Source organism: Haliaeetus leucocephalus, unplaced genomic scaffold (assembly GCF_000737465.1).
Source record: "Haliaeetus leucocephalus isolate CR32 unplaced genomic scaffold, Haliaeetus_leucocephalus-4.0 Scaffold439, whole genome shotgun sequence".
In the NCBI taxonomy this organism is placed as follows: Eukaryota; Metazoa; Chordata; class Aves; order Accipitriformes; family Accipitridae; genus Haliaeetus; species Haliaeetus leucocephalus.
Genome location: NW_010972875.1, coordinates 2,548,652 through 2,575,160, shown reverse-complemented (window position 1 = coordinate 2,575,160; position 26,509 = coordinate 2,548,652). Strand labels below are relative to the sequence as shown.

General features: G+C 40.5%; 1 protein-coding gene across 4 annotated transcripts in view; it reads right to left on the bottom strand.

The window, feature by feature from the left end:
• TBC1D1 (TBC1 (tre-2/USP6, BUB2, cdc16) domain family, member 1) overlaps positions 1 to 18,909 on the bottom strand; it is a 111,843-nt gene extending 92,934 nt beyond the window's left edge. For all 4 annotated transcript variants that reach the window (XM_010574432.1, XM_010574433.1, XM_010574435.1 and 1 more), the window contains exon 1: positions 18,469 to 18,909. In XM_010574432.1, the coding sequence (XP_010572734.1) occupies positions 18,469 to 18,885 (417 nt within the window). In that variant the 5' untranslated portion in view covers positions 18,886 to 18,909. The remainder of the gene's footprint in view (positions 1 to 18,468) is intronic.
• Between the last annotated feature and the right edge of the window lie 7,600 nt (positions 18,910 to 26,509).

Below are 26,509 nucleotides of genomic sequence, written 5' to 3'. Positions count from 1 at the left end.
CCCCTCCCCCGGGGGGGGGGGGGGGAGTGAGCGAGCGGCTGCGTGGTGCTTAGTCGCTAGCTGGGGTTAAACCACGACATCTTAATACAAAATAAAATAAAAGATTAATCTACCTTACCAAACAAGATCTGCATCAGCCCCCTAATGAGAGACAACAGCAAGACCTGACAGCTAACCACTGACTGGCAGTGGCTGTCCCCTTAATGCAAAGTGCATAGGAGCCCACTGCCCTGAGCTGCACATCCACACTAAAGATGAAATCCAGTTCTCACCAAAGAAAATGGGATGACTTTCTTGGTGGTTTCCAGGTACACGAAAAAGGAGATAACATGCAATTCACTCACCATGTGGCAGACAGAAAAGAACAATTCCTCAGCAGAGCACTGGGCATGGACTCAGCAGTGGAGGCCTTTCCAACCTCTCCTGCAGGTTTTAGCTTATACACGATTGTCTTTTCAGCCACAAAATTCATAACTGCTAAAATGCTTTGATTGAAGTGTCATTAGCATTTCCTGCTCAGCAACAAAAGTGTTGGTGATTGTCTATCTGTCCTTTTCCCTACCAGCAGCAGCCATCCTCTCTCCAACAGAGTGTCAAAGCATAAGAGGGTTACCATGCGCTGAGGCTCATTTGGGATCCTGCATCTCAGCAAAAGGACTGATGGAGGGAGGGATCGCTGAAAGGAAAGGTGATCCTACACCATGTACCAGAGAACCAGAGAAAAGTAGCTTTACCTTCAACACCTTAAGTGGGCTATGGGAGGAGAAGCTGATAAGAGGACACTTTTAGATGTACAGTATCTGACCAACAAACATGATGCATGCCAAAGGTGCCCACAAAATCCAGGTACAGGGAGAAAGCAACATACATAGAAGGAAAGAGAAGTAACCAAATCTATATTGTTACACTGATTATGTAAGCACAATACAGCTTTAGGGTCCTAGTGTCCATTCATAAACATTGAGGCCATCTGATACAAAACACTCATCTGGACTGAAATCATCCTACCACTTCAAACACTTCCAAAAACACTGATGAGTAAACTTTGGATTGGCAAGCTTTATGCTGGATTGAGTATTTTTTTGTCTTCCCACAGAGAGCAAATAAAAGCTTAAAGCTGTCAGGAACTTTGCCATGGGTTCTGACTAATTCCGCTCAAGCATGATCCTACGTCTGCGTTTGACCAAGATCAAATGTGCACTGCTGAGTGATCCAATTGTGATCAACCAACCAGATCTCTACAAATGAGCAAAAAACCACAGCCTGAATCTGCAGATAAGTCCAGGCAGAATTGTGAAGAGATCACTTTGATCTGAATAGTTGGATGCAAAAAACCCACAAGGACAATGTGGCAAATGAGCAACGGGGAAAACACAGCGCATAGCGGGGAATTGCCACATAGAGACATCAGAGGTTCCACGTGTTTGTTCTGTTTTGCAACGGAGGGTTTTCTGGCAGCTGTGAAACTGGAGCAGGAAGAGTGGAGCACAGGCAGAGCAAACTGGCAAACTGCAGAAGCAGATTACAGAGCTCAAAACAAATGGGGATGTTCTGAGCATGCAGTGACAAAGACACAGGTCAAGCCCTTGAGATCACCAACTAGGTCTTGACTGTGGCTGAAACAGTTGGAAACGCTGTTTTTCTCCCTGCAGGGCAATGCTTTTCGGTTTTCTCAGTGTCACCAAGCTGAGGGACAACTAGCTGAGCCCTCCAGGCTGCTGAGGTGGCTCTGAGGGAGAGAGCAGCAGCCGCCACAGGGATGACACACACCTGCACACACACCCTGACACAACTGAGTAAATCATAAAATATTAATGATGCAAGACTGCTTATTTTAAAAAGCCCCCTGACAATAGGATGTGAAGGATGCAAGAATTAAATGGGGATTAATGTTCCCTGGCACTAGATACATGGTCATGGAACGACTTTGCACCCTTTTCCTCCAGCCTCCCTCTGCTTCCTCGTGGCAAGCACTGAAAGGTCTCAGGAGAAAAACAACCTGTCAAAGTTTAGGAAGTATTTTCTGAAATGAAATTAATTAAAGGTTATGCAAAGCGCTCCTTGATCTTGAAACATATATGGTTAACCCAAGTTACTCAGAAGAAAGACACCTCATTTGAAAATATGTCTCATTTCCTTTGTGGAGAAGCACTACCTCACAACAGAAAAAAAAATTAAATACTAAGCACTTCTACTTCCAATAATGCATAAGTTATATAGTAAAAAAAGTCTAGAAAGTGTTGAGGAAAACCAGACTATGAACAGAAAATGACAACTCTCACTTGACCCATTAAAATCAAAACATAATTATAAAATTTATCGATTCCCCATGTGCTATGGCAGATACATATACTATGAATGCCTATTTCCATTACATGGGACTTCATGTTAGTTAAGACGTTCATATTCACTTTATCCTATTAGAACACTCTAGTAATGAATAATATAAAACAAGCAATTTCTTTGCATAATTTTACAGAGTTATAGCCTAGCTCTTTGTTCACATAATTAACTATAAACACAAAAACAGTCCCACCGCCCTAAACACATTTTGTGGACTTCAGTTGCAACAGTAGGAGACTAGGAAAGTATATTGAGTTCCACAGTATGGAGAGCCATGAAAAGAAGCCAGTCTTCTCAGTTCTCCACAATTTACTGAATAACTTAATAAATCTACTTCTAACAGCACTGATTTCTCATAACTGAATTTAGTTGCAATCCCCATACACAGTACACAGATTCTACTGGACTTTTACTGTAGTTCAGGTACTCTAAAGCAATATCCATTTCAGTAAACTGAAAAAAATCAACAGTTAGAATAAAACTTTAAGTGTTAACCATTCCACCCCCAACCCGTAACATTCTTGGTTTTGCTGGAAAGAACTTAACAATAAAAAATACCAGTTCAGGTTTACCTCTCAGCAGGTGTAGGGTCCAGAACTTAACCACAGTCAATGGAGCTATATTGCAACTTACATACGGTGAGCATCTGGGTGTAAAAGCTATTCATCTGAGAAGGATCCAATCCTACCCCCACTAAAATCACAGACCAAGTTGCTACTATGTCCTTACGCATCTTAAACGTAGATAACAAAAAGAGGAAACAAGTACCATATTGTCCTGTTCTTTTCCAGAATCAGGCTGAAGAAATTTTAATTTCTGTAATGTTGCCCTCATATCATAAGCCTCCCTGCTCCAGTGATCTTGGACAAAACCCCGGTGGGAGAACTGCAGCAGCCTCCTGAGAACTATAGCAGTCCCTCACAGCTGATTAAGAAGTGCACTCAGCAACCCGCCCAGCCCTCACTCCACGCTGCTTCTCATCACCAGCCTTTCATTTGATTACAAGCTGCAGCACAGTCCTTCCCTAGATATTTCCTGTGTAATGTGGAATTGAGAATACCGCTAGAACCTACTAATATAATAATTTGCATGTATGGTAATTTTGTATGGTGCATATAAATTTGCCTTTTTATTAAATTATGTGCCATTTTTCTTTTGCTGTCTTATTGTGTTGATTATATTCCTTCTCAGCTGTCTTGAAAGTGGAAAATTTTATCAGCAATGTTCCCTTGCACACACTTTTAACTTACTGTTTCTTATCTCTCCCCTTCTTACCCTCTTCTCAGGGCTTATTAACCCATCAAGTGTATCTTTTGCAATGATGTGGACTCTTTTGCTCTTGTGATTTTATATATTTTTGGTGAAGTCATACTGTCTTTCAATTACAGCAAAAGCCACAAAGTGGCAATAAAACATCTTTATAACCAAGATTCAAACGCCGTCTCTACTAATCTGAAAAAAAAACAGTTTCTCCACAAATTCAGTTAGTTTTCCATTCAGAAGTTTGTAGCTCCTGGTTTCATTACAAACAATATTCCACATTCAGGTATTTAAGCCAATTCCATTTTGATTCCTAAAACACGTCGGAAAACATTTGTGAAATATAACACACAATACAGAGACTTTTAAAATATAGCAACAGGATTTGTCCTTATGGCTCTTTTGTGGTTTTGATAAAGCTGCATTGCTTCAAAGGGCTCAGGATATATTACTGTAAGACACCGCTGCACATTTCGGCCACATGTGCTGACTGCACTTCCGCTCCTCTGCCAGAACAATGGAAGTCTTTGCAAGCTGAGTCAGCTATCCCACAACCACGGATCCAAGCAGACCGAACGCATTCCCTCACTACAGGTTTCTTTAACTATGTCTTATCGCTGAGAATGCTAGACAGCTGCATCATTTCACATAAGACTCCTGGAGTAAGTAAAATTTGGGAAATGTGTACATATTTTCAGGAATAAAGCCCAAAATATTATTTGACATGTGCTACATTACTGAAATAAATAAACAAATAAATAAAGTTACAATAAAATAATCATGGGCCGATTCTGCCATTTCCTCCCTCCTGGGTACTCCCAGTACTAATAGGGAATTGTGGCATTCCAGGAGAAACCTTCACACAGCTGGATGGATGGGCTGGACAGCTGAACTCTTCACTCAAACAATCTGGCAAGTTCAGATACCACTGCAACTCGTGAGTCTGAGCTCACATATTTGAATGTGTTCACAGGCACAAAGACCCAAATGAATAAGTGAACCTCAGAAGTTAGCTGAGCAGGGTCTTTTACCCCAGGATGTAATATTCTCAAGTCTCCTGTTGGTTTCAATCATAGCTTATGAGTAGAATGTAGGCCAGCTTTAATTCATTTTCCCAGTTTGTTTCTAATATGCAGAAAGCTGTAATATACAGCCAAACAGCAAGAGCTTAAAAAAATAAGAATCAAGTATTACATTCTCTCATTGTAGATCCGTAATGTCACCCCATACATGTGCTTTGATTCCACTCACAACCCAGCTGGGACTCAACTCCAGTTAAGATGACTGCCTGGAAGTCTAACTCAGCTGATGTCTCAAGCTGGCATCAAGACTTCCAGAACAGACCGACATGCCTGTGCATACATGTGTGCATAAGAGTCAGGTCACTGAGAGTTATCCGCGTAAGGAAAATTTGTCACATACATTAGTTTTTATATGGCTTGTTAGAAGTCCACAGTCTCAACTTGTGTGAAGGGATTTATCCCAAGACCTTGACAGTCTGTATACTGTAAGAAGAAATGTACCTATAAATCAGAAAGCTATGTTTTGTTTGCTTGAGGTTCCTGGGAACTTTTCTGACTCTTCCAATCCTAGCTCACATATGGATAGTCTATTAAAACACAAAAACTGAAATAGAGGAGAAAAAACAAAAGACTTCATTTTAAAGAAAAATTTGAAGCATGCCTTCTGCAGTACACAACCTACCTGCAGAATGCCCACTGAAAACCTCCTCCCAGTAAAAAGGAAGCCTTCACATAACCAATGCATGCACTCTGAGGTTTGTTTGTCCCCTGGACAAGTTCATTATGGAGTTAATAACATACATGTAAAGAATATTCTGAAGTCCTGCAAGTTTCAAGAAGAAAAACTTTGGCCCTTATCCAGATACAAGCATATTATATCAAGCTCAGAACATGACTGAGAGCTAATGTTTTCACATCTATCAGATATTCTGCTGAGGGGAACTGAGACATCCCAGAACATCAGCTGATGTGAAACAGTAATGCCAGTTAAGCACGTGTCTTGTTTTGTGAATTTTAATACCCAAGAATAAACTCCAGGAACACTAGTATTTCAGTTCTAGAGACAGCACCTTTACTTATTGTTGGTTCTTGTGCTAGCTCACCGCATCGTAAAATATCAACTTGTTACAACACTTTTACAGGCATTTATTGCCAACCCCCCCACACCAAACCACAAGGAGAACCCAAACAGAACTTCAGAAGGACAATTTGGAAAAAAAAGTAAAATGGGGAATGATGGTACTGAAATTCTTATCGAAAGCACACCAGGGTCTTTTAATTGATTTCAACCAGTCTTAGATTAAGCCTGAGGAATTCCCCTGCTGGCGGATAGCAACAGCAGGAGAGGTGAGAACTATCACAGCTATTGCAGTGTCTTACATTTGCTCTGGACAGCCACTAAGTGGCACTTGAAGACCTCATCTTAAACCATGGTGAATCTGCAAACTGTTGGGAAGGGAGTTGCGGAAAAAAAGGAGTTATGCACCCTGGGGACTAATCCCTTTTAAGAACAATGAAGTTCACTTCCTGCAATTAGAGAAATCTTCTAAGGGTGTGACTATGTATGAAAATGTTACTGGCAGAAATGCTGTACAGTGCTCCGTGGAAGCAGAAATACTGCACAGAGCTCCACAGAAGCAACTGCTTCTTCTCCTAAATCCCAGTCCTGCTTTGGGAATCAGAGTGCCTCGTTCTAGTAGATCATTACCCACTATTGTGCCATTTTGAAATATGCACTTAAACCAGGAAAATGAAATTGTCGTATCGCTGCTGGACTGCAGGTCAAACTAAAGCGGCCCTAACATCTTAACACAACTTCTAGAAAAGCCTCTGAGTTTAGTTTCAATTAAGAGATCTCTGCAGGGACCAATGCTATTTGTATTTGCAGATGCACATTAGAACAGGGTTTTAGTAGTCAGAGAGGATCCAAAGTGATGAATGGGGCTTTGATCTTCTTAAGACTTTAGTACATTATTGCTTCTTAGACATGTCGTACTTTCATTTGCTTTTTTCATCAAAGAAACTCGATTTTCCTAATAGTGGTGTTGAATCAACTATGTTAATCATCCTGAATATGTTATAGTTCTCATTTTTCTTTTTATCTGGTTTTAAAACTGCTTCGGTTTCATTAAAAATCTTTCTAAATGAATTAATTACAGAAATTGGAAAACATTTTTTCCTATATAAACAACATAACTGTCATTAGAAAAAATCTGAAGATAAAAACAAGCAGAATAATATATTAGGTATTTTAGGTGCTAACCAAGCAACTGATTTACAAGCATGTTCAATGCCATTATTGCAAGTATTTCTGTCGTCTTCAATGGAACTAGCCTGAATTTAAAGTGTGTACAGGTTTTCAGCATCAAAGACTCAGAAGTAAGATTTATGTACAATTTGCTTTTTAGACTCTCAAAGAAACACCTCCACTTCAGTCAGCCACAGGTTTAGATGTAAAATACACCACCAGGTATTAGCTGCAAGCTCTACTTTTCACCTTTGTGCTGAATGTGGCCTCCAGAAATCTCAAATTAAGAGAGTTATGAATTTTATCTTTTATTCTCTCTTCCTGTGAAAGTTCTCTAAGTTATGATTAGAAGCACCGCATAAAAGCAACAAAGCAACTCAACCAACCACAGCACATCACGATTACTACGAATACAATTTTAAAACACATTCTGCATGTGTGAAACCAGTTTTGTGGGGTTTTTTTAAAGGCTGAAACAAAAAGCTTGCAAACGAAAAGCATTCAATCAGTTATGTAGAAGGATCAAAGTTAACCCAATGCAAGAGGAATCACCAGCAGAGAAGCTGTTTTTATGGCCAGCAATAGATCTCAATTACTGTCACTCTGGGAAAAGTGGGGGGAGGGTGGGAAAGAAAGGAGAAGTCCACATCAACCAGCAGTTTCATACAAAGGACAAACCAAGTACAAACTGGCATTATCCACTCAATCCTTGTATCAGATCCTCTATGATCAACCTTTAGGGCAGACACACATATCCATTTAAGCCTGTATTTGTCCAGTCACACAAATCATTCTTTAGGAAAATATTTCCCACAGCCCTTCCCATAACTTGATGTCCACAGAGAGGGTAAAAAAACAGAAATATAGAACAACTGTGTCTACACCAGGCAAGGGAAAGCACTGATTTTACGACAGTGATTTGTTACCATTATTCACTTTGACATATAACAGGATGGGAGATTGTGCTGCTAAAGTAAATACAGTGGTTATATATGCCTCCTCCACTTTGGTTTTCTGCTCCACTACAGCCAAAGAGCCCACATCTGATGACCTTGAGGGCACAGCATAAATGTCAGCCCAATGCAGGCAAAACTCTAAGTGAAAAGCCAACTGCATGGAAAAATAAGGAGCTATTTCAGGAAGACGATTTACTCAGTAACATAATTTATGAATTGGCATCTTCATATTTTAATGTGGATGGCTTGAATTTGTCTATTAGGGCCATTTTAGAATCTGAAAAAAAGAAAATACAATTGCCTGAACATGAATGTCCATGTTTAAGCAGCTCCAAGTGAACTAAAGCCCAAGCTTTTCAGAGAAACTTGTGAAGCAGAGAAAATAGAAAGGTTTTGTTTTTACTAGTCTTGAGGAAAGATCACCGATTGTAGTGATCCTGTAGACTGACCCAGTCCTACAATCTGATTCATGCCAGAACCACTCTTGAGTCTGTCTGGAGAGACTCTACTAACCTACATGACAGATATGGCCTTTGTTTATTCATATATTTGACAAAAGCTATCTGCCCACATGTTTAAAAACAGATTCTACATGCTTTGAAAGTTCTTTTTCACTAACTAAATTACACTGTCTTCAATAAGTTATTGTACAGTGTGCCACGAAAACTAACACAGTATTAGGTAAGACTAATTTTTTTTATAAAAATAGTTCTTTTTCAAAGCAGGGTTTTTTCCCTCTACAATATACTTTTTGGCTTTAAATTGCATACAACTATCACTACACCATGTACAAAATTAATTAAAACACATCACAACTGTGCATACTTTATATTCCTTAAGATCATTAATTAATTAAATGAAAAATAAAAACCATCTACTGAATCTAGATTAGACTTTCCGACTTGTATTTGGAGATCAATAAGGCAGCATTCTTCCAAACATCCTCTAGTCTTAAATTAACTTCAGCAAGACACACCGGTGAGTAACTTCAGAAAATACATTGGAGTTCCTTTATCATTAACTATTCCTCTTTGTAGTATCGTACATTCAGCTTAATATTCAGTGTTGCTATAAATCAAACAGTATTATGTGAACTCTTAATTCTGTATATGCAACCTAGATTTCTAGATTCATTCTCTTTTTCACTCAGAACTTTTCCACAGGTGCAACTCATACTTTTTATTTGCCCAGAATTTTCTGCTGGCTGTGGGTTGGTTTGAAGCTGTAGGTCTAACTAGGCCACAAAGCGACAAGGAGACCCATTCACTTACTTTGTGTGTATTGCATCCAACGCCTCTGCAGAAGGCAGACTTTACTACACTACAGTAAGGTGAGCTGAATACTTTGCTGTTACCTATTTCGTTATTGCTACCGCTTGTGAAGCTGGGGAATTTAACATGCTTAGTGCTGGGGTAACGTGGATAAACATAGCCTCTCAACTGAAAGCCTATATTGTACTTTGAGAACTGTGTGGATTCAACAAATTCTCAAATTTTCACATTCATAACACTAAGTTCTCTTCAGGCTTTTCAATCAAATTTGAAGACTACAGCATCACCAAACTCTGGCAAAGTTTAGGGAGTTGGTCACAGAGGGTTAACTTATTTCTCAGTGAGGGTATTGCTCAGCAATCAGGAAGAAATTATTCCATCTGAGAAAATGAAGTAAATAAAGCACAGGATGAGTACCAGAAAGTTAGTACCAGAGTGAGTTTGAAGCCACAAAAATGAAGAAATTGTCACATGACAGTATTTCACAACACATTCAACCTGGCAGGCAGGTTCACTAGTAATTTTAAGACAATTAGGTGTAAATCATGGAAATGTACTAAAAGCCTTCCATTCCCGTCACTATAACAGCAGCAGACACAAGACTGTAAGAAGACATTTACCAGCACACAGATTGTTCCCATGCTGTTTAGGTCTTCTTAGCGTAAGGCTACTCCATTTTTGGACTCACTGCACAGGTACAAAGTGATTTCTTCTCACACAATGTTAGCAGGACAAACTTAAAGGCTGTGACACTCTTCCTAGGTGGCTCTGTGTACAGAGGCCAAGAAAGCCTGCAAGTCTCCCTGTGCACCTCCATCCTCGTAGCCCTACTTTTAGGATCTATGTCACCATACAAAGAAACAACATCAGGTTTCCTGCTGCACATCCCAATTCCTTTGGAGTATCTCTGGTGCTGCACTCTACTTCCACCAACTGCTTGTGACAGTACTAGGAAAAATTTGTCCCAAATTAATTTATGTTCTCACTTTAGCTTCCAAATTTATGTCAGCTTGGAATTTGATAAAACACCTAAGGTGATCTAGCAAGGTGCACTGAGTTGGTTTGGAGCAGAATGCCATTCTATTTTTTTACCTTATCCCTTAAAGTAGCTCAACACGGAGCTGGACAAACATCAATGCCAGCACATGGGAAAACACTTAGAATGTACGTCAAGGAATGGATCAGAAGAGAAAAGAATAACAGAACTACCTATTTTGACAGAGGACAGCTATTAGATCTCCTCACTGTATTATCAGATATTACACTTGAACTAAAACCGCATGGCAGTTTAAGACTGATTGAATCAGGGATCTGAGGTCCAGCCTTCTTTCTGCTCTAGATAGGCTTTCTACCTTGCTTCTCCCTGACTCTCACAAAGGTGCTCAAGAAACTGTTCTGTGATCAGGTTAGGATGCTAATTTAATTGAAACTGTATCACTTTTCCTTCTGGAATATTTAAATTGCTCTGAACTGCCTCACTGAGTGATACCACACCATAATACAAGAGTAGGAGAAAAGGCAGGAATGTGCGAGTCAGCAACCAAGGGAGTGCAAGGCCACCAAAGGCTGGACTCAGATTAGGTTAAGATGTTAAGAGCAAGCTTCTCTTTGGAGATATGCAAGGAAGCTCTTCTCTATGTGAAGAGGAAGTTTCTGAAGGAAACTCTACTGTAACTCTGGAGGACGCTTGGATATTATGGCTCCAATTACTTGTATTGGACTTCATAGGCCACAAGCATCAGACATTGTAAGACAAAAGGAATGGCTAGTAGTCAGATGACAAACCATCACAAATGTGTTAATTATGTTTTAGCCTCAGTTCCACTGTTTTATATTTCTGCTACAATCCCCAACAGAAAAAGTAAAGGAACAATAAATAATCTCGGCATGAACTCTGGCTCTAAAATGAAGTGCACATGACAGCACAAGTAATACCCAGCTACTTTCAATATTATTTAAGTCGAAAAATACTCTCACAATGTCAGCTGATACAGAATACTATACTGTTGAAGTCACAGTAAGAGTTATTAGTCATTCTGTAGCAGAAATTTCTGTATGATTTAGGACACTGAAGAAATCACAAGAAAATATAATTTTTTATGTTGTTGCTGCTGTAAGAGTGGGAATAGGCATCTCTTTTTACAAACCATGTGATTAATTTCATCTTCCTTGGTAAGACATTATCTCTGACTTTAAGTCAGGAAACAGCACTGGTATTGCACAAATTACTTCCTCCGTGTGGCAATCACACATCAGGTTGTGGAAAATCACACAATATTTCTTATAAAATGAGGGTGAACACAGGAGCACTTAGCTGAGCCAGGATGTCACAAAGTCACTCTATGGTCTGACAAGAGCCCCATAAAGGCTTGGTATAATACTCCTAGGGACAGGGTCATTGGCCACTAGATGTCCCTGAAAGAAGAGTTCATATACATGAATCCTTTGAACAGACCCCAGGATAGAGCTGGTGTAGTCACAGTTATGCTCTAGGCTCAGGATGAGCATAAAGCCTGATTAACTATGAGAGTGTCCAAAGCACAGCTAGCTGCTTGCGTTACATAGGATACTCTATTAAGATTTACACAGGTAAACTTTGACCTGCTTTATATATCGGACTATGTATGTGCACAAATATGCATTTGATTTTTCACTTGTTCTGTTGGATTTTTTTCCTTCTGTTTTTTACATTAATTTCTTCAGTTAGCATGTGGGGAATAGGAGAGGCTTCCTAAACCAAAAAGCAGTGCTAGCAGTTTCCAATTACATAGATTCCATCAAAAAAACCCAAAGGTGCATATGACAGGAGGCAGGAAATAGCCAAATTAAGCTCAGTTGCACTGAAAGAAGTCCACTTACCTCATTTTGTTTCAGTGTTTTATGCTTTTTACAAAAAAAGAACCATGTTTTAACCTCCCTAGACTCATCAAGCAGTAAAATACAGTAGAAAAAGATCACCCCCATCTTTAAAATTATCTTGCCTGAATTCTTTTAAGAAAGGGAAATGGTGCTATTAAAAATGAGGTACTTAGTGAGGCCATATCTTAGAGTCTAATGTAAAAACAAGTTGTGTAAGAATCCTCAGTCACGAAGCTAAGCCTCACAACAACTGCTCTGGAGTTCACTGGGCCTCTGCCATTCCTTTTATAGATGAATAATGTGAAGTTCACTCACAACATCAGCTCTGTGCAGCCTCACAGGGCACTAAGTGTTGATTATTTGAAACCAGCTTCTCCAGCGCATAATCAGATCACAAACAACACGTAACAGAGTACACTGCATTCCAGATAATACTGCATGATCTACTTAAGTGCATAAGCTATTGTAACTCATAAAAGTAGGTGAAGGTTGTTTAAAAACATAGTAACTGTTAAAGCAATTGGTGGCTGAAAAAAATGAAGACCTCCGACAAAAGTAGAGACCACTGTTGTAACCAAACAGCTCAACAACAGGGCAAGTGCTACATTTTAAAAAGTGCCTCAGTGTTAAGGAGATGGGCTTACCTGTGGCTGCTATGGGGCAGATTTGGCACAAGCAAAGTCAATGAGCAGGCTCAGGTCTCAAGCACGTGTTCCAGTCCCCTGCAACCATATGGGCACTGCAACCCTCCCTGCAACATTCCTGCAGCTGCCAAAAGCCCAGTTCCTGGGCCAAAAGCTGTCCCTGATTTATGACACTACAGAACGAAGATTCAGAAGAAGCAGATTCGTGCGTGTCTTGTGCAGCTGTGATCCTACTTAAATCATGAGCAATATTTCTCTATGAAATAGAACAGTTCTATCCAGTGTTCTGCCATTATAGGATTAACAGTTCTGGTAAACACAAGCATATATTACAGGCTATTATGACAACTTGTGTCCAGACTCTTGGGGGGGGGGGGGGGGAAACAAAACTTAACCCTTTCAAAATCTGAACTGAACTGTTTACATTTCTTCATACTCTAGTTTTGCATCGGTCATTGATAATGTCACAGAAATATTTCTCCTTACAAGACATCAGGCTCAAGTTTCTAGGCTCTCCCTCAAATCCTCTAAACCTCCAGTTCATATCACAGAAAGAAAAAAGAAGAAACTTTCAAACATTGTGAGCATCTGCTTTACCAAAAAAAGGTGACACTGCTGTCTGCTGACTTTTACTCTGCATACAGGAATTTATTTTTCCCTGTGACCTCAAAGAACAGGTGGATAAGGCACACAGACAGCTAGAAGTAACCTCACATTCGCAGACCCTGGTCCTGATGGGGAACTTCAACCACCCAAGTATCTGCTAGAGGAACAACACAGCAGGGCATGATCAATCCAGCAAGTTCCCAGAGACCATTGATGACAATTTGCTGATCCAAGTGACAGAGGAGGCGATGAGGAGAGTTGCTCTGCTGGACCTCATACTTGCCAACATGAAAGAGCTTGTTGGGGATATGAATGTGTCCTGGGTTCAGCTGGGATAGAGTTAATTTTCACAGGAACCTGGGAGGGGGCACAGCCAGGATAGCTGACCTGAACTAGCCCAGGAGCTATTCCATACCATGTGACATCATGCTCAGTATATAAATGGCGAGGAGGCTAGGGGGGGCTTTCAGTGGGGGAAGTGGCCAAGGGTCAGGTTCCGGGTGGTGAGCAGTTGCACTGTGCATCACTCGTTTTGTATATTCTTTTATTAGTACCCTTGTTGTTGTTGTTGTAACTTCTCTTTTTGTGTTGTCCCAGTAAATTGTCCTTCTCAACCCACAAGGTTCTGATTTTTTTTTCTTTTCCCCTTTCTGATTCTCCTCCCCAGCCCACCGGAGGGAGGGGGGTGGGGAGGAGTGAGCGAGCGGCTGTGTGGTCCTTTGTTACCGGCTGGGCTGAAACCACAACAGAAGGTCAAAGGCAGCCTTAGCTGCAGTAACCATGAGATGGTGGAGTTCAGGATCCTGAGAAGCAGGGCAAAAAGTAAGATCACAACCCTGGACTTCAGAAAAACAGGTTTTGGCCTCTTCAGGGATCTGCTTGAAAAAGTACCATGGAATAAAGGCCCTGGAGGAAAGAGGGTCCAAGAAACCTGATTGTTATTCAAAGACCACCTCCTTCAAGCCCAAGAGCAGTCCATCGAAATGACCAAGAAAAAATGCCTGCATGGATGAACAAGAAGCTCCTGGAAAAACTCAAACATAAAAAGGGAGAATACAGAGGGTGGAAGCAGGGACAGGTAACCTGAGAGGAATACATAGACACTGTCCAAGCATGCAGAGACATGGTTAGGAAAGCCAAAGCCCACCTGGAGTTGAATCTGGCAAGGGGTGTCAAAGGCAACACGAAAGGCAAAAGAAAGACTAGGGAAAATTGGGCCTGCTGCTGAATGGACCACAGGACATGGAAAAGGCTGAGGTACTGAATGCCCTCTTTGACTCAAGACTTCTGTGAAGCTGTTAAGTTTAGAACTGTTATTCTTTTTTTACAATAAAAATAGAAGTATAATAAAGGACAGTACAACCTTAACTTGCCTTAAATCTAAAAAAGCCCAAGGCACTATCAGATAAACTAGTAACCAGTATTTTATTTGCCAGCCAAAACATCCATCAGATAAGATTAAACATACCTAAGTAAAACAAATCATTTGATACACCAAAGAAAGATCAACATAATGGCATGTGGAATTACTTTTCCAAACTGAAAATAAGAACAGAAGTTAGTCTTCCTCTGTAATGTTTTGGCTATTTTGTATCTGCTGGAGTGACAGTATGCCATTAGCTTCTCATTATCTATCTCTTTCATTTCTCCAAGTAAACGACATGCTAAAGCAAGGTGTCCTACAGAAGGAGTGCAGTGCTGTGTTTGTGGAGAATGAGCTCATGAAGGCAACAGCACACCTCATGTACAGTTCCAAACACTTTTGAACTAGCACATCTCAAGTGTAGGACAAAAATGCCAATAATTTTTAATGTATTTCAACAACAATGTCAATAGCATCACATTTCTGAAGAACATAAGCAAATGTGAGACCACAGGCCACTGGGAAGATAGGTAGGCTGGTAGCATCTATGTTTTCATTTAAGCCATCACACTCCTACAGTACACAAGCACTCTGCCCAAGCTGTTCAACAAGGTTGCGTTCTAATGACAAAGGTGCTATCCTGCAAGCACAGATTTACTGGAGAGTTAATTTTTCTTCAGCTTCCATCACCATTACTCAACACAATATGCATAATCCCCATCTATGACCTATCAGTAGTCTTCATAAGCTCCCTGCAGGCAATATAATTGAATCCAGCTCCATTCCTGAACACCTACAAAGAATATGCATTAATGCTTCAGCCCTACCCTCAGGCAGAAATTACTCAATCATGAGGCCCCATCAGAATGTCCACAGGATGAGGGTGAAGGGATAAGAAGCTCCACTATTTGTAACTAGTGGAAACTTACTGAGGTTATACAAGAAGGAAGGAGGGCTCCAGATCCCATATCTGACACATCTGCTTAGAAAGGGAACTCTAATCCATAACAGAAGCTCTCCCTAGGCAGTGTAAACCTGTCCTCTTAGTACTAAGTGGAGTGGAATGATCTCTATATACATGTGTTTGCTTTCAAATAATGTGCCAAGGAGCAGTTTGCCAGGACGGCTTCTCTCATCCTTCCCTACTTACTGCTATACCAGCAGGGAAAGTGAGCTGTATACTGCCATGATGATACAATGGAAATAATTATACCCAGCAAAAAATCACCTCCCATTAACAAAATGCTTTCGTATTAAACAATAAGGTAATCCCTCACTAATCAAGTATATGTTCTCATTCAATTTGTATATATAAAAGAGTACAACTACAGTTAATGGACTGCAGTCTATCTGCAATGCTGATGCTAAAAGCCTGACCATTCCTGGTTTTCTGTACTTTTACCACCTCCAGTGCTATTCCTCTGTCTGCATGCAGTTCAAGTTTCTTGTCCTCCTCTTCAAAGGCCTTCACTGTTTAGTCTTTTACTCACCTGGTTTCATCTTAACATACTAATTTTCCTAGTCTACTTCTCGCACAGACATGCTTCTGCCTTCTTTTATTCTACTTATCCTAAGGTGGGGATATACTCAGAACTTATTTGCAAAGCCACAAAGTACTTTCTACTTCAAATCCTCAGTCAGACCTGACCTAATCCAAGAACTGTCAATATAGCCCTACTACTGATTTATCTATGCAGATACAAAGAACTGTGGCTCTTGCAGTTTACAATATTATTGTAATTAGTAACCAGTTGGGTTTTTTTTCAAATAAAAATAGATGAAGTACAATTATCACAAAAGTTTGGATGTCCAAGATTGCTGGGTAAAGACTTGTTATGAACACATAAACTCTGTGACTCAACCTATTTGGACTACTGTGTCTCTTTCACATAGCTGAAACTAATAGAAAAAAAAGAGTCCTCAGGAGCAAGAGTGCCAGCACAAGAGTCTGCTGAGTCACACGGGCTGCAAAGGTTCAATTTCTAAAATTTGTTTCTTCTGAAGTTGAACATAAGGTGTAGCAACATAGTGCTAAATTCTTTATCTCAACTCACGCACTTAGCTCCCTCAATTTGTAACAAAATTTAAATAAACAAAAAAAATAGCACCCTATAAAGCATAAGGGACTTACTTAAAAGATTGATTAATCAGAAATTATACTGAATTTAAGTAAAACAGGCAGGGCCTCACTTTAGAAGATAAGAACACTTGGCATTTCTGTTATCCTTTTGTTAAAACATAGGTCCACAAATGCTGATTAGATGTCTACCTCCTGATTAGGAACCTAGCCTGCAAAAAAAGTCAAGAGAAACCACCCTTGCAATCAAAGCAAGTTAAGAGACCAGGTGGAGAGTAGTTTTTGAAAGGACAGATAGCTGTGTGAATCTGGGGCTAAGCAGTTAAAATAGGCATCCAAAAATTCTGGGTCTTATTTCAAAAAACGTGTAGACACAGCTGCAAATTTAACTAGAGACTTATTTTGCTCTCTTTCATTTCAAACACATCTAGGAATTTGATCAAACATGTGGAAAAAGTACTTAAATCTTTTGTTGCAAAAGAAAATGTACTGGAGTTGATCAGTGCTGTGTACTCACCATAATCCTGTAAAATCACAAGCAAAAATAAGTGCATAAGCAAACTGCAAAATGCATTTGCCAACTTCTATTCAGTACCAGGTTCTGAAACATCTATTCCTTATTTCTGCTCCCTTACATACATAAATTTTAACTTGACAGGATTTCTCACTTGAATGCTTATGATTTACAACATATTTGCCTTCTAATTTACCGGAACTGCCTTTTTATCTTGGGGGATTTAACTAAAGCTGTTTCCATATGTTTTGAGCTCTAAGCTTGAGACCACGGATTTAGAACTGTACAATGTTTTGCTATTGGGCAGGTTGGCATAAATCCCATGTGCAGTGTATATTCACATAATACCTCCAAGGTGCTTCAGCAGGACATCTCCTATGACTCAAGTGAGCAGCATGTAGCAAGATGCTGTTTTCCAACATTATAACTAGAGTCTACACTGAAGAGGTGAAGGATATGTCACTGTTTTGTCCCCAGTAGATCACAACAGCTTTGTGCCAAATCCTACTCACCTTACTCCTTCACAAGAGCTATTGTCTCACATTACTCTCAAACAAAAAGAAGAGATCGACTATTTTTAATGATTCCGTGTTTTCACCAAGGACAGAATTTGCTCCTAGGAAATGCAGACTGAGCCAAATCTCACCTACAGTGTGAGACACGCACACCCAACTCCTGTCTCACACCATGCAGCAGCAAGCCTGCATGTCAGAGTCACAGCACTGTGCTGTGGCCTCTCTCTCATTCTCCAGTATCACCTGCCAGGCTCCGTGGATTACAGAGCTAGGAAGAGGTTTCCACAGTGTCCTGTGGGGAAGTATGCTACATAAGGAGGCTCCACCCTACCCCGTCCTCCTTCTGAGAAAGGACGTGTCTGTATTTCCCCAGTCACATAGGTCTCGACTCAGGAAAACAGAAATTTGAGAGGTCCAACTGTAGGATTAGATAAAGTTCATAGTGACTCAAGGGTGAAACCCTAGCCCTAGTGACATCAACAGAAAAACTCTCACTGACTTGAGGGCCAAGATTTCAGCCCATATCCCAAACTAAAGTGTTTTTTAAGCTGATGAAATTTGAGCTCTGATCCTGTAGGAGACTTACACACCTTTCACTTCACATACTGAACAGTTCAAATTTAACTGAACCATTTATATCAAGTAAAGTGATGCTTGTTGGTAAGTTTTAGCAAGATCCAGTCTCTAATTGTAAATACAACCTTAAGGTCTTACACTGTAGTGAAAGGTTTCAAACAGCACAAAAGCAACTCTGGGGTTGCTTACTTTGCTTTTTTTTCTTTTTACTTACTTTTGTCTGATCATCAGCTTTAAATACATAGCAGATACTTCGCTGATTTGCTGCTCCATCCTTTATCAGACAAGCAAAATAGCTTGGATCGTGGCTGTTGTGAATCAGTTTGTGGACATGCTGTGGCTTGTATTCAAACAAACTTGAACAAATCAAAGGATCCCACTGCTGGATTTTCCCTGTGTCTGGTTCACATCGCAAACTTGCTGGTGAAACATAAAGTCGGATCTGGCTGACGCTAGGTTCTTCTTTGGAAGACTTTGTACTGAGCATCCGGATCTCTGCCACAATCCACGGCAGCATTGACATGGTGGTTAGGGAATGCACTGGCAGAGAACCAACAAGCTGGAGACTGAAACTTGCTGAGAAATCACTAGGTGTTTGACACTTTTTAACTTTGAATGTTATTGGCTCCATTTTACAGTCCTTTAGGGAACCTGGACTAATTCACCAATATTTCAGTTCCATGGAATGACGGTATCTGGACAGTTCCTTTGATTAAGGAACGTAAGAGTTCTGAAAGGAAAAGAAATAGTTATGTAGGTGCTGGAACCCTGTTAAAAATGCACTGTCAGTAACACAAATATTTAATAGCTTAACATCAGAAGAGACATACTGATTATCTACCATGACCTATCTAGCAAGTTTCTCTTACATTGGGCCTTACTGTTTCAGGTCCAGTAAACGTAATAGTACTAAATACATTGCTTGGAAAAAAGTCAGTCCTGATTTAAAAGTTGCTTTACAACCCTTGGTAAACCATCTAATGAGTAAACTCAAAAATGCACATTCTTTCTAGCCTGTTCTGTTTCATGGGCAGGCACATGTGGATCACACTGGCCTATTTCAATCCTATTATCACAGAAAGAACTCATCTGAGCTATTCTGACCTTCAAAACAGCTGAAGTCAGTTCTTGCTGAGACACCTTCACATTTGGGGGGGGGGGGTGGAATGTCACCTTTCTTGTTCATAGGTGGATGATTTTGAATTTGGCTACTAACATGGAACTGTTTCCTTGGGTATAGTTTGCCAAGTGATCATGGGCTGTTACCAACCAGACTTTTGCATTAAGTAACACCCCAGAAATCATTGTCATCTGAGAAACCTAGCAGCAGTCAACTGACTGATCGCTGATAAACCTGTCAGATCACAGAGATGAGCAACAAACCTCACAGCATCCCACTAAAAAACAGATGATGATTCACAATTCATGATTGCTTTACAAGGCCTGTCAGCCAGCCAGGAATGCTTGATGTTTGCCACACTGATATTGTATCTTTATCATTTCTTAAAATATCAAACAGAACCAAGTTACATACAACCCTGTTATACCCAGCATCTACTACCACTACTGTTGCTACATATTAGTAGTTTTAGTAACAAAATCCAGTAACTGCATTTAGCTATCAATTTGGTTTCGCAAAATAGCCTATGAAAACACATAGATGGGCACTTGTTATACTACCATGTTTTAACTCCTCATTAATTGAACCTGGTTTCAGCTGTTACATTATTCTGTGTGAGACTGATGAGAAGCTGACAGGCCTATAATTGCCTGTGTTTAAATACCATGACACTAGTTTACCCTCAGCCTTCAGAGAGTTTCCCATGAAAAGACCTATTAAAAACAACATGAGCAGTCCCAAGAACTCCTTACAAAACATTTTTAATTATATTTGAACAAGTATATAATAAATGGCATCTGTTTACTGTGGCAACAGTATTTCTTGCCTTTGTTCATCTACAAACATGATTAAAAATAGCAGTATTTTTCTCATGAGTTTTCATTAAACTGTCTCCTTTATTTGTCCTTGTAAAAATATTTTCAAACTGAGTTCCTAACAGAGCTTCACCTTGTTGAAAATGAAAGGAAATTTTAGGATTTAAAAAAAAAAAAACCCTTAAAAAGAAATTTCAAGATGGAAATTCATTTTAAACTAAACACATGTTTAAAATGCAACCAATTTGCAAATGTCCAAGTGGGGAAAAATGTTTCTGCAACAACTGGCAAACTGTAAAAACAAGAGAACTGCAGAAACCACATATTTGGGTACATTTACTTTTTGGAACTTCTGCATCTTTTGACAAATGAACTCTGTGGCAACATTACCAGTTCCAAGGATGCCAAACTTAACAAGAGAATCCAACAGTGCAGGTTTTAAAGACACTGTTTGAAGAAATAATCATTAGAGGCAATTTTTTTAAAAGCCTTTTTATAAACCTCTGTGTGCGTGTGTGTGTGTCTGTGCGTGGGAGGTGTGGGAAAAAGGGCCATGAAAACACAGAATTTTTATGCCTCATTTCTATTATACTACAACTCTTTTTCAATTTTTTTTTGTTTGTTTCACAAGCAAGCATGAAAACAACCATCTTTAAGATGAATATAAATGCATTGCATTGTATGGGGTAGCAGCTTCAGGAAGCATTTTTACACCTTATCAACACTGACTGCTAAACACAATTATCATAGTTTTGCATCTGTCAGGAGTAAAACCAGTCTCTTTGACAAACTATTACATGGGGTTTTTTTCCTCCTTAACTGTAACAATGAAAAATAGTTCAGCAACTGCAGGGAAGATTGGATTCATTCGTAACTACAATGGTGTGTAGTCTGAAACACAAAAAAATTGAGTTTTTAGCTTTTAGTGTTCTTGTCATTTAGTGGCATACATAATCATCTCAGGATAAGAAAGCCTAAGAAAACTCCATTCTTCGTTGAAAACAGAACTGAGCTACTGCACCAATGATGGCCTATTAGCCACACACTTTTTGTAACCGTATTTCTCAATTGTGTTTTCTCAGAACTCTTTTTAAAAAAATGCAATTAAATAAAATGCATGTAAAAATACAACAAAGTCACCCTCATTTAAATCGAATTTTCAAGGAAGAGAAGTTTAATTTCAATTACCACTATCTACCGTGCTCTTTTACCCCAAACCTACAAGGCACTGCAGCTTCAAACAGGAATAAGTATCACAATAGAATACATTATTTTGCATGCTAACTCTAAGGACTGAACAGTATATAAAAAAAACAGGTCGATACTCTGTCACACTTCAGCAAACACTGTACTGCTGGAATGTATTTAATATAAATGCAAAGCTTCTTGGCATTCATCTGTTTTTAACAAAATAAACACCTTGCAAAGTCAACAGCATAAATACGCCAATGTCTGCATCTGTTATTTCTAAAGAATAACAGTTAATACTAAATCAAAACAGTTAACTAGAAGTCAGAACGCTAGGGGTTTTTCCTAACATTGAGAGAGGCTAAAAGTGCAGTTTCTCAGAGCACAAATTTAGCAGCATCAAAAGGTCTCCTTATCTAACCCGCATCATTCTGCATGTTACCGTTCTACATGTTTCGTCTCCCTTGTCCAGCCATTCTTTGTTTCCTTGTCCTGTCATCGTTATCTTAATTTGCATGCAAATCCCACCAGAAGTTATACCAATTTCATGCTGCCGGCATTAATGTCCTTTAAGTTTACACCAAGGACTAGGTTTTACTTCAAGACCATAAAGTATTTATGTACATGCTTAAATTAGACATAAAACAGTTCTGTTCATCTCTCTATTCCCAACGATAAAATTAAGCACACGTTATGGCCAAAGAGTGTCTGCGCTCTGAGCCTGTCCATGTCTGCCCTGACTCTGCCACTCAGAATTTTGGCACCTGCACTCATCTCTGGTTGCCACCAATCAGTTCATCCCCTCTACAAATTGGCTCTGCAGGCACTGTATCTGTTTACCATCCATATTAGTACAGTAGGCTCAAACAAGCTTCCTCTTCCTCCCAAGTGTCTGACTAATTAACAGTTTCTTCAAAGCAAATGCTTATTTCACCTTTAACCCAAGAGAGAATAGAAAAGGCATAAAAATAAAGCTGCCCACTTGTTTCCTTCCACCTAAACTTTGATCTTCCCATGACAGCTCTAAGTCCCATTCAGCTCCGCTACTCTGGGCTGTGAGAAGACTGCCAGGCTTTGCTTCACACACAGGCTGAGTGTCTCCAATTCTTCTTCTAGTGCTCACGGACATAATTGGGACAGCTCCTCTTTCTCCCCTCCATCACCATCTTCTGAAGGATCTACATTGCCCTTGCACTCAAAGCTGAGAAGAGCTTGAGCGGCACTCCTCAGCTAACAGCTTTGCTGCTGTCTGAGAAATGTTAATCTTCTCCAAACTGTATCTTCATGTTGCCACTGTTTAACCTGCTTTGATTTAGCTGTATTTGCTCCATCAGCATAAAAACAGCCAGGCAAACTGTAGCACATACAGTGTTTACACAAACCACACTAATAAATCTAACCTCACCTTCTATACTAGTAAACACCAGACTGACTCACTAATGTGAAAGATACACATGGGAACATATGTGTGCTCTTTGTCCTCAACTTCTCTTTCACTGTGATCAACCCAGCCACTTCTCACAGGCGGGATGCAACACTACACTGATAGTCCTGTTCTAGCAAAATCTGATACTGTGTTTAAAAAAATACATATATCGGGCTCTTGTTTACCCAAATTGAATTTAGCTGAATTCTCACCTTTTTAAGTCACCAGAAACTACAAGGGATGCCTTCAGAGAGAAGTCAGGGTGATGGCAGGACAGCATGAAGGGGACACCTACAAAAATTAGTACTTCTGCCATTCTGGATCCCAGGTTCTCCCTGCATGAAGGTACATGCCTAAGCAGCTGTGCATCATGCAGGACAGCATTCCTCAAAACTCACCTTCTCTCAAGAGAGCAAAGACTTTATCATGAGGACGAGGTACAGGCTCTGAGTGCCATTCAGCTAGATGGGGCCAGGTCAGCTCTGAGATTAGGAAGGAGAATCTTGTCAGGTACAGAGAACGGACTGTGTTATTAACCTGGGAGGGTGGGGCACTGGAAATCAGGTTTTGACAGCTGGAGGAAAACCAGGCAGATTTGGGATGGACTCAAACTAATACAGAAAAAAAGACAAAGAAGGGAAAAGATTGTTCTAAACCAAATGAACACACACAAATAAAAAAAAAAAGCAGAAAGAGTGGTGAAGAGTTATCCTTCTTCTGTTGTTTCTTCTGGACTGGACTAAATTCAATACAGATATGTGGCCAAAAGTTTCAGACTCTTGTTCAGAACATAGGTAATTATTGACCTAAGCAATCCTTCACTCTCCTCCAGCTCTTCCCCTGGTTTGGTAGCAGTTGGAGTGCTGGGACCCACAGCAGAACTGACAAGTTTAGAAGACACGTCAAGCAAGGAAGCAGTCAGAGCTTCCACACATCAATGATTAAATGAGGAGTTTGACCTGTGAGTTGTTGAACAGAAAGACCCCAGCTTCCTCAACGTTTGCAGTTCATCTGAGAGACAACTGTGCAGTTACTCCACATCAGGCTGCTGACATGTCAGCAGCGTTTTTTTCTGTAAATTGGTTTTCTTTCTCCCCTCCAAGAAGCTAAGCAAAACTTCTAACCATATAGCAAGGTCTTGTGAAAAACAGCTGGTCTTAAAGAGCACAAATTTGTTCAGCTCTTCCTTGCACAGCATTAGTGCTGAACCATGCCGACAAATGGAACCAGAGGCACTGGTACCGACTGCACTTCACTGCTGATTATTTTAGCAGAAGTATCATACTACTTAAGGATTATGAGGAGCCCTGGCCTGCAGCCAGAGCTCTGGAACACAAGCCAGAACTAAATACCACTCCTCTCCCTCGCTGTCTGATCCCTGAATGAGATTTACATTGTCTTCACTCATACTGACAGATTTCTCTATCCACCTAGCAGGATATATAGAAAAACACAAATGAGAATATGTATTAGGTATGCCATGATATGGTCACTGCTGAGAAGAGGTCCTTTTATGTTTCCATCAATATGCATGAAACGACCCTCTTCTCTAGCATCACAACGCAGCATCCATTAGATCATTCTATGGGGCTGCTAGCTGCAAACTTTATCTTTTTTTTTTTTTTTTTGAGGCTTCAAACAACATTTTTGGGCTGTCTTCTACAGTTAAATAAGATTGTTTAGCTATCATACCACAGGTTGCTCTCAGTTTTCAAATAGTTTTAATTTAACTCAAACTGGCACTTGGAATCACAACACGCCCTTCTGTTGCAAGGATGTTCTTTTTATCTCATAGTTACTTATTATCTGCTGTTTCCTTCTGGAGCTATGGTTTGCTGTGGGCAACAGCACGTGGAAGTCCAAAAGTCCATTTGTCTCATAAATTATTTTTAATTTCCATTCTTTTTTCATATACGTGCATTCAATGCTGACTTTTAAAAGATTCTTTTCAATGCTGTCAGCAGCTTCAGATATGGCCCTGAATAATGTTCCACCATGTACTTGGAGCAAAAATTTGGTTTTGTGGTAATAATCACACCTAAAATATTTACCAATAGAGCCAGTATTTACATCACTCCTCAAACAGGTTAAAAAATGTAAATAGACTATTAATAAAAAAAATATTTCAGTGAAATGGTAATATGTTCTTGATTATAAACATACAAGTTTATAATCAACTATCAGATGAAGAAAGTAGCTCACTGTTCCTGCCCTTGACACCTGTTGCTATTTCCTTAGTAGAGTCTACAGAAATTAATATGCTGATGATTGAGGTCTTCTGAGTCAGCCTCATTCGGACCTGAACAAAATATTGGGCTGTTCTACCACTGCAATGCACTAAAAAAAAACAACCAACCAACCAACCAAAAACTTTGTAAAAGAAAGCTTGCTAGGTAAATTACATTCTGAATGCCATTCCTTTTTATTCAATTGCATATCCACAGCCAAAACACTTGCACCCAACTTTTCAGTTAACCAAATTATAAAGTGAAAAAAGTGCTAAGTCATCTACGTATCATTGAATGTGTTTCACATTCCTTCCAGCCTGTCATTTTTCTCACCTGCAAGCATTTCTACTTTCGCATATTACCTATGACTTTCAGCATTTCTATAAAATGAGCTGTGATGAATTTCTATTTCGGCAGTTACAAGTGTTAAAAGTATAATCATATTCCTCAGCTCCGAGGTAACTGCAACTCAGGAGATGTATATTTTTACTAATTTTGACCCACGATGTTCCATTCAATCTCTGGGCTTAACGGCAGGCACAAATCCCTCCATCTGCACTACTAAAGGCTCCTACCGCAGATCTGCCATATTAGCCTCTCTCCCAAATACAACACAGCATACAAAGGTCTCAATCTTTTCAAACTGCACTATAAATAACCACATTTGTTTCATACCTCTCATGAACGTGGTTTCAAGAGCTCATTCCCTTGTTAATTTAGTACACGAATTTAAAGGGCCATAAAACCACTGCGCCAGTGTGTGGGGATTTTAAGGCTAAACTCAACTGCGCTGCGGTAGGAAAGATTAGTTTTACCCCCATGGGATGAGTCGCTGTGTTGCTCTAAGAAGCAGCAGGTTCTGGGAGGAGTTACACCGAGAGATTTTGCATTCATGGGTGAGGAAGGTGCAGGCGAGAGTGAGAAAAAGAACTAAAAGCAGGCCGTGGCACATCAGGTCCGTCGCAGATTAAATTCAAGCAGGTCTTCTGGTTATTCCGACGAGAGGCCAGCTCTCCCGGGACCCTGCGAGCTGAGAAGCGCGGCACCGGCGCCCCGCCCCCCCCCCCCCCGCGCCCCGCTCCCGACCGGCGGCCCCGTCCCGTCCCCTCCCGCCGCCCCGCCGAAATGCTGTCGCCTGAGCAAGGGCCGCCACTTCACCGGGGGCTCCCTTACGACCGACGGCGCGACCGCGCCGCGAGAGGCGGGAGGGCGGCAGCCCGCCCTACCCACGCCGCGGGCAGGGAGCGGGGCCCCGGGCCGGAGCCGCCACCCGCCTCGCAGCCGCCTCCTCTCGGCCGGTCGGAGGCTGCTGCCACCTCCGAGTCCGGGTACAGCGCACGGACCAGCCCCGCCAGCCCGCAGCCGCCCCCCGCGGCGGGGCGCCTAATTTCTCGCCTCAACTCTTTCACTTCCTCCGGGCTAAAAACCGCTCTTCCTCCTTCCCCCCCTCCCTCCAAAAACGCCGCTCGACCCCGCCA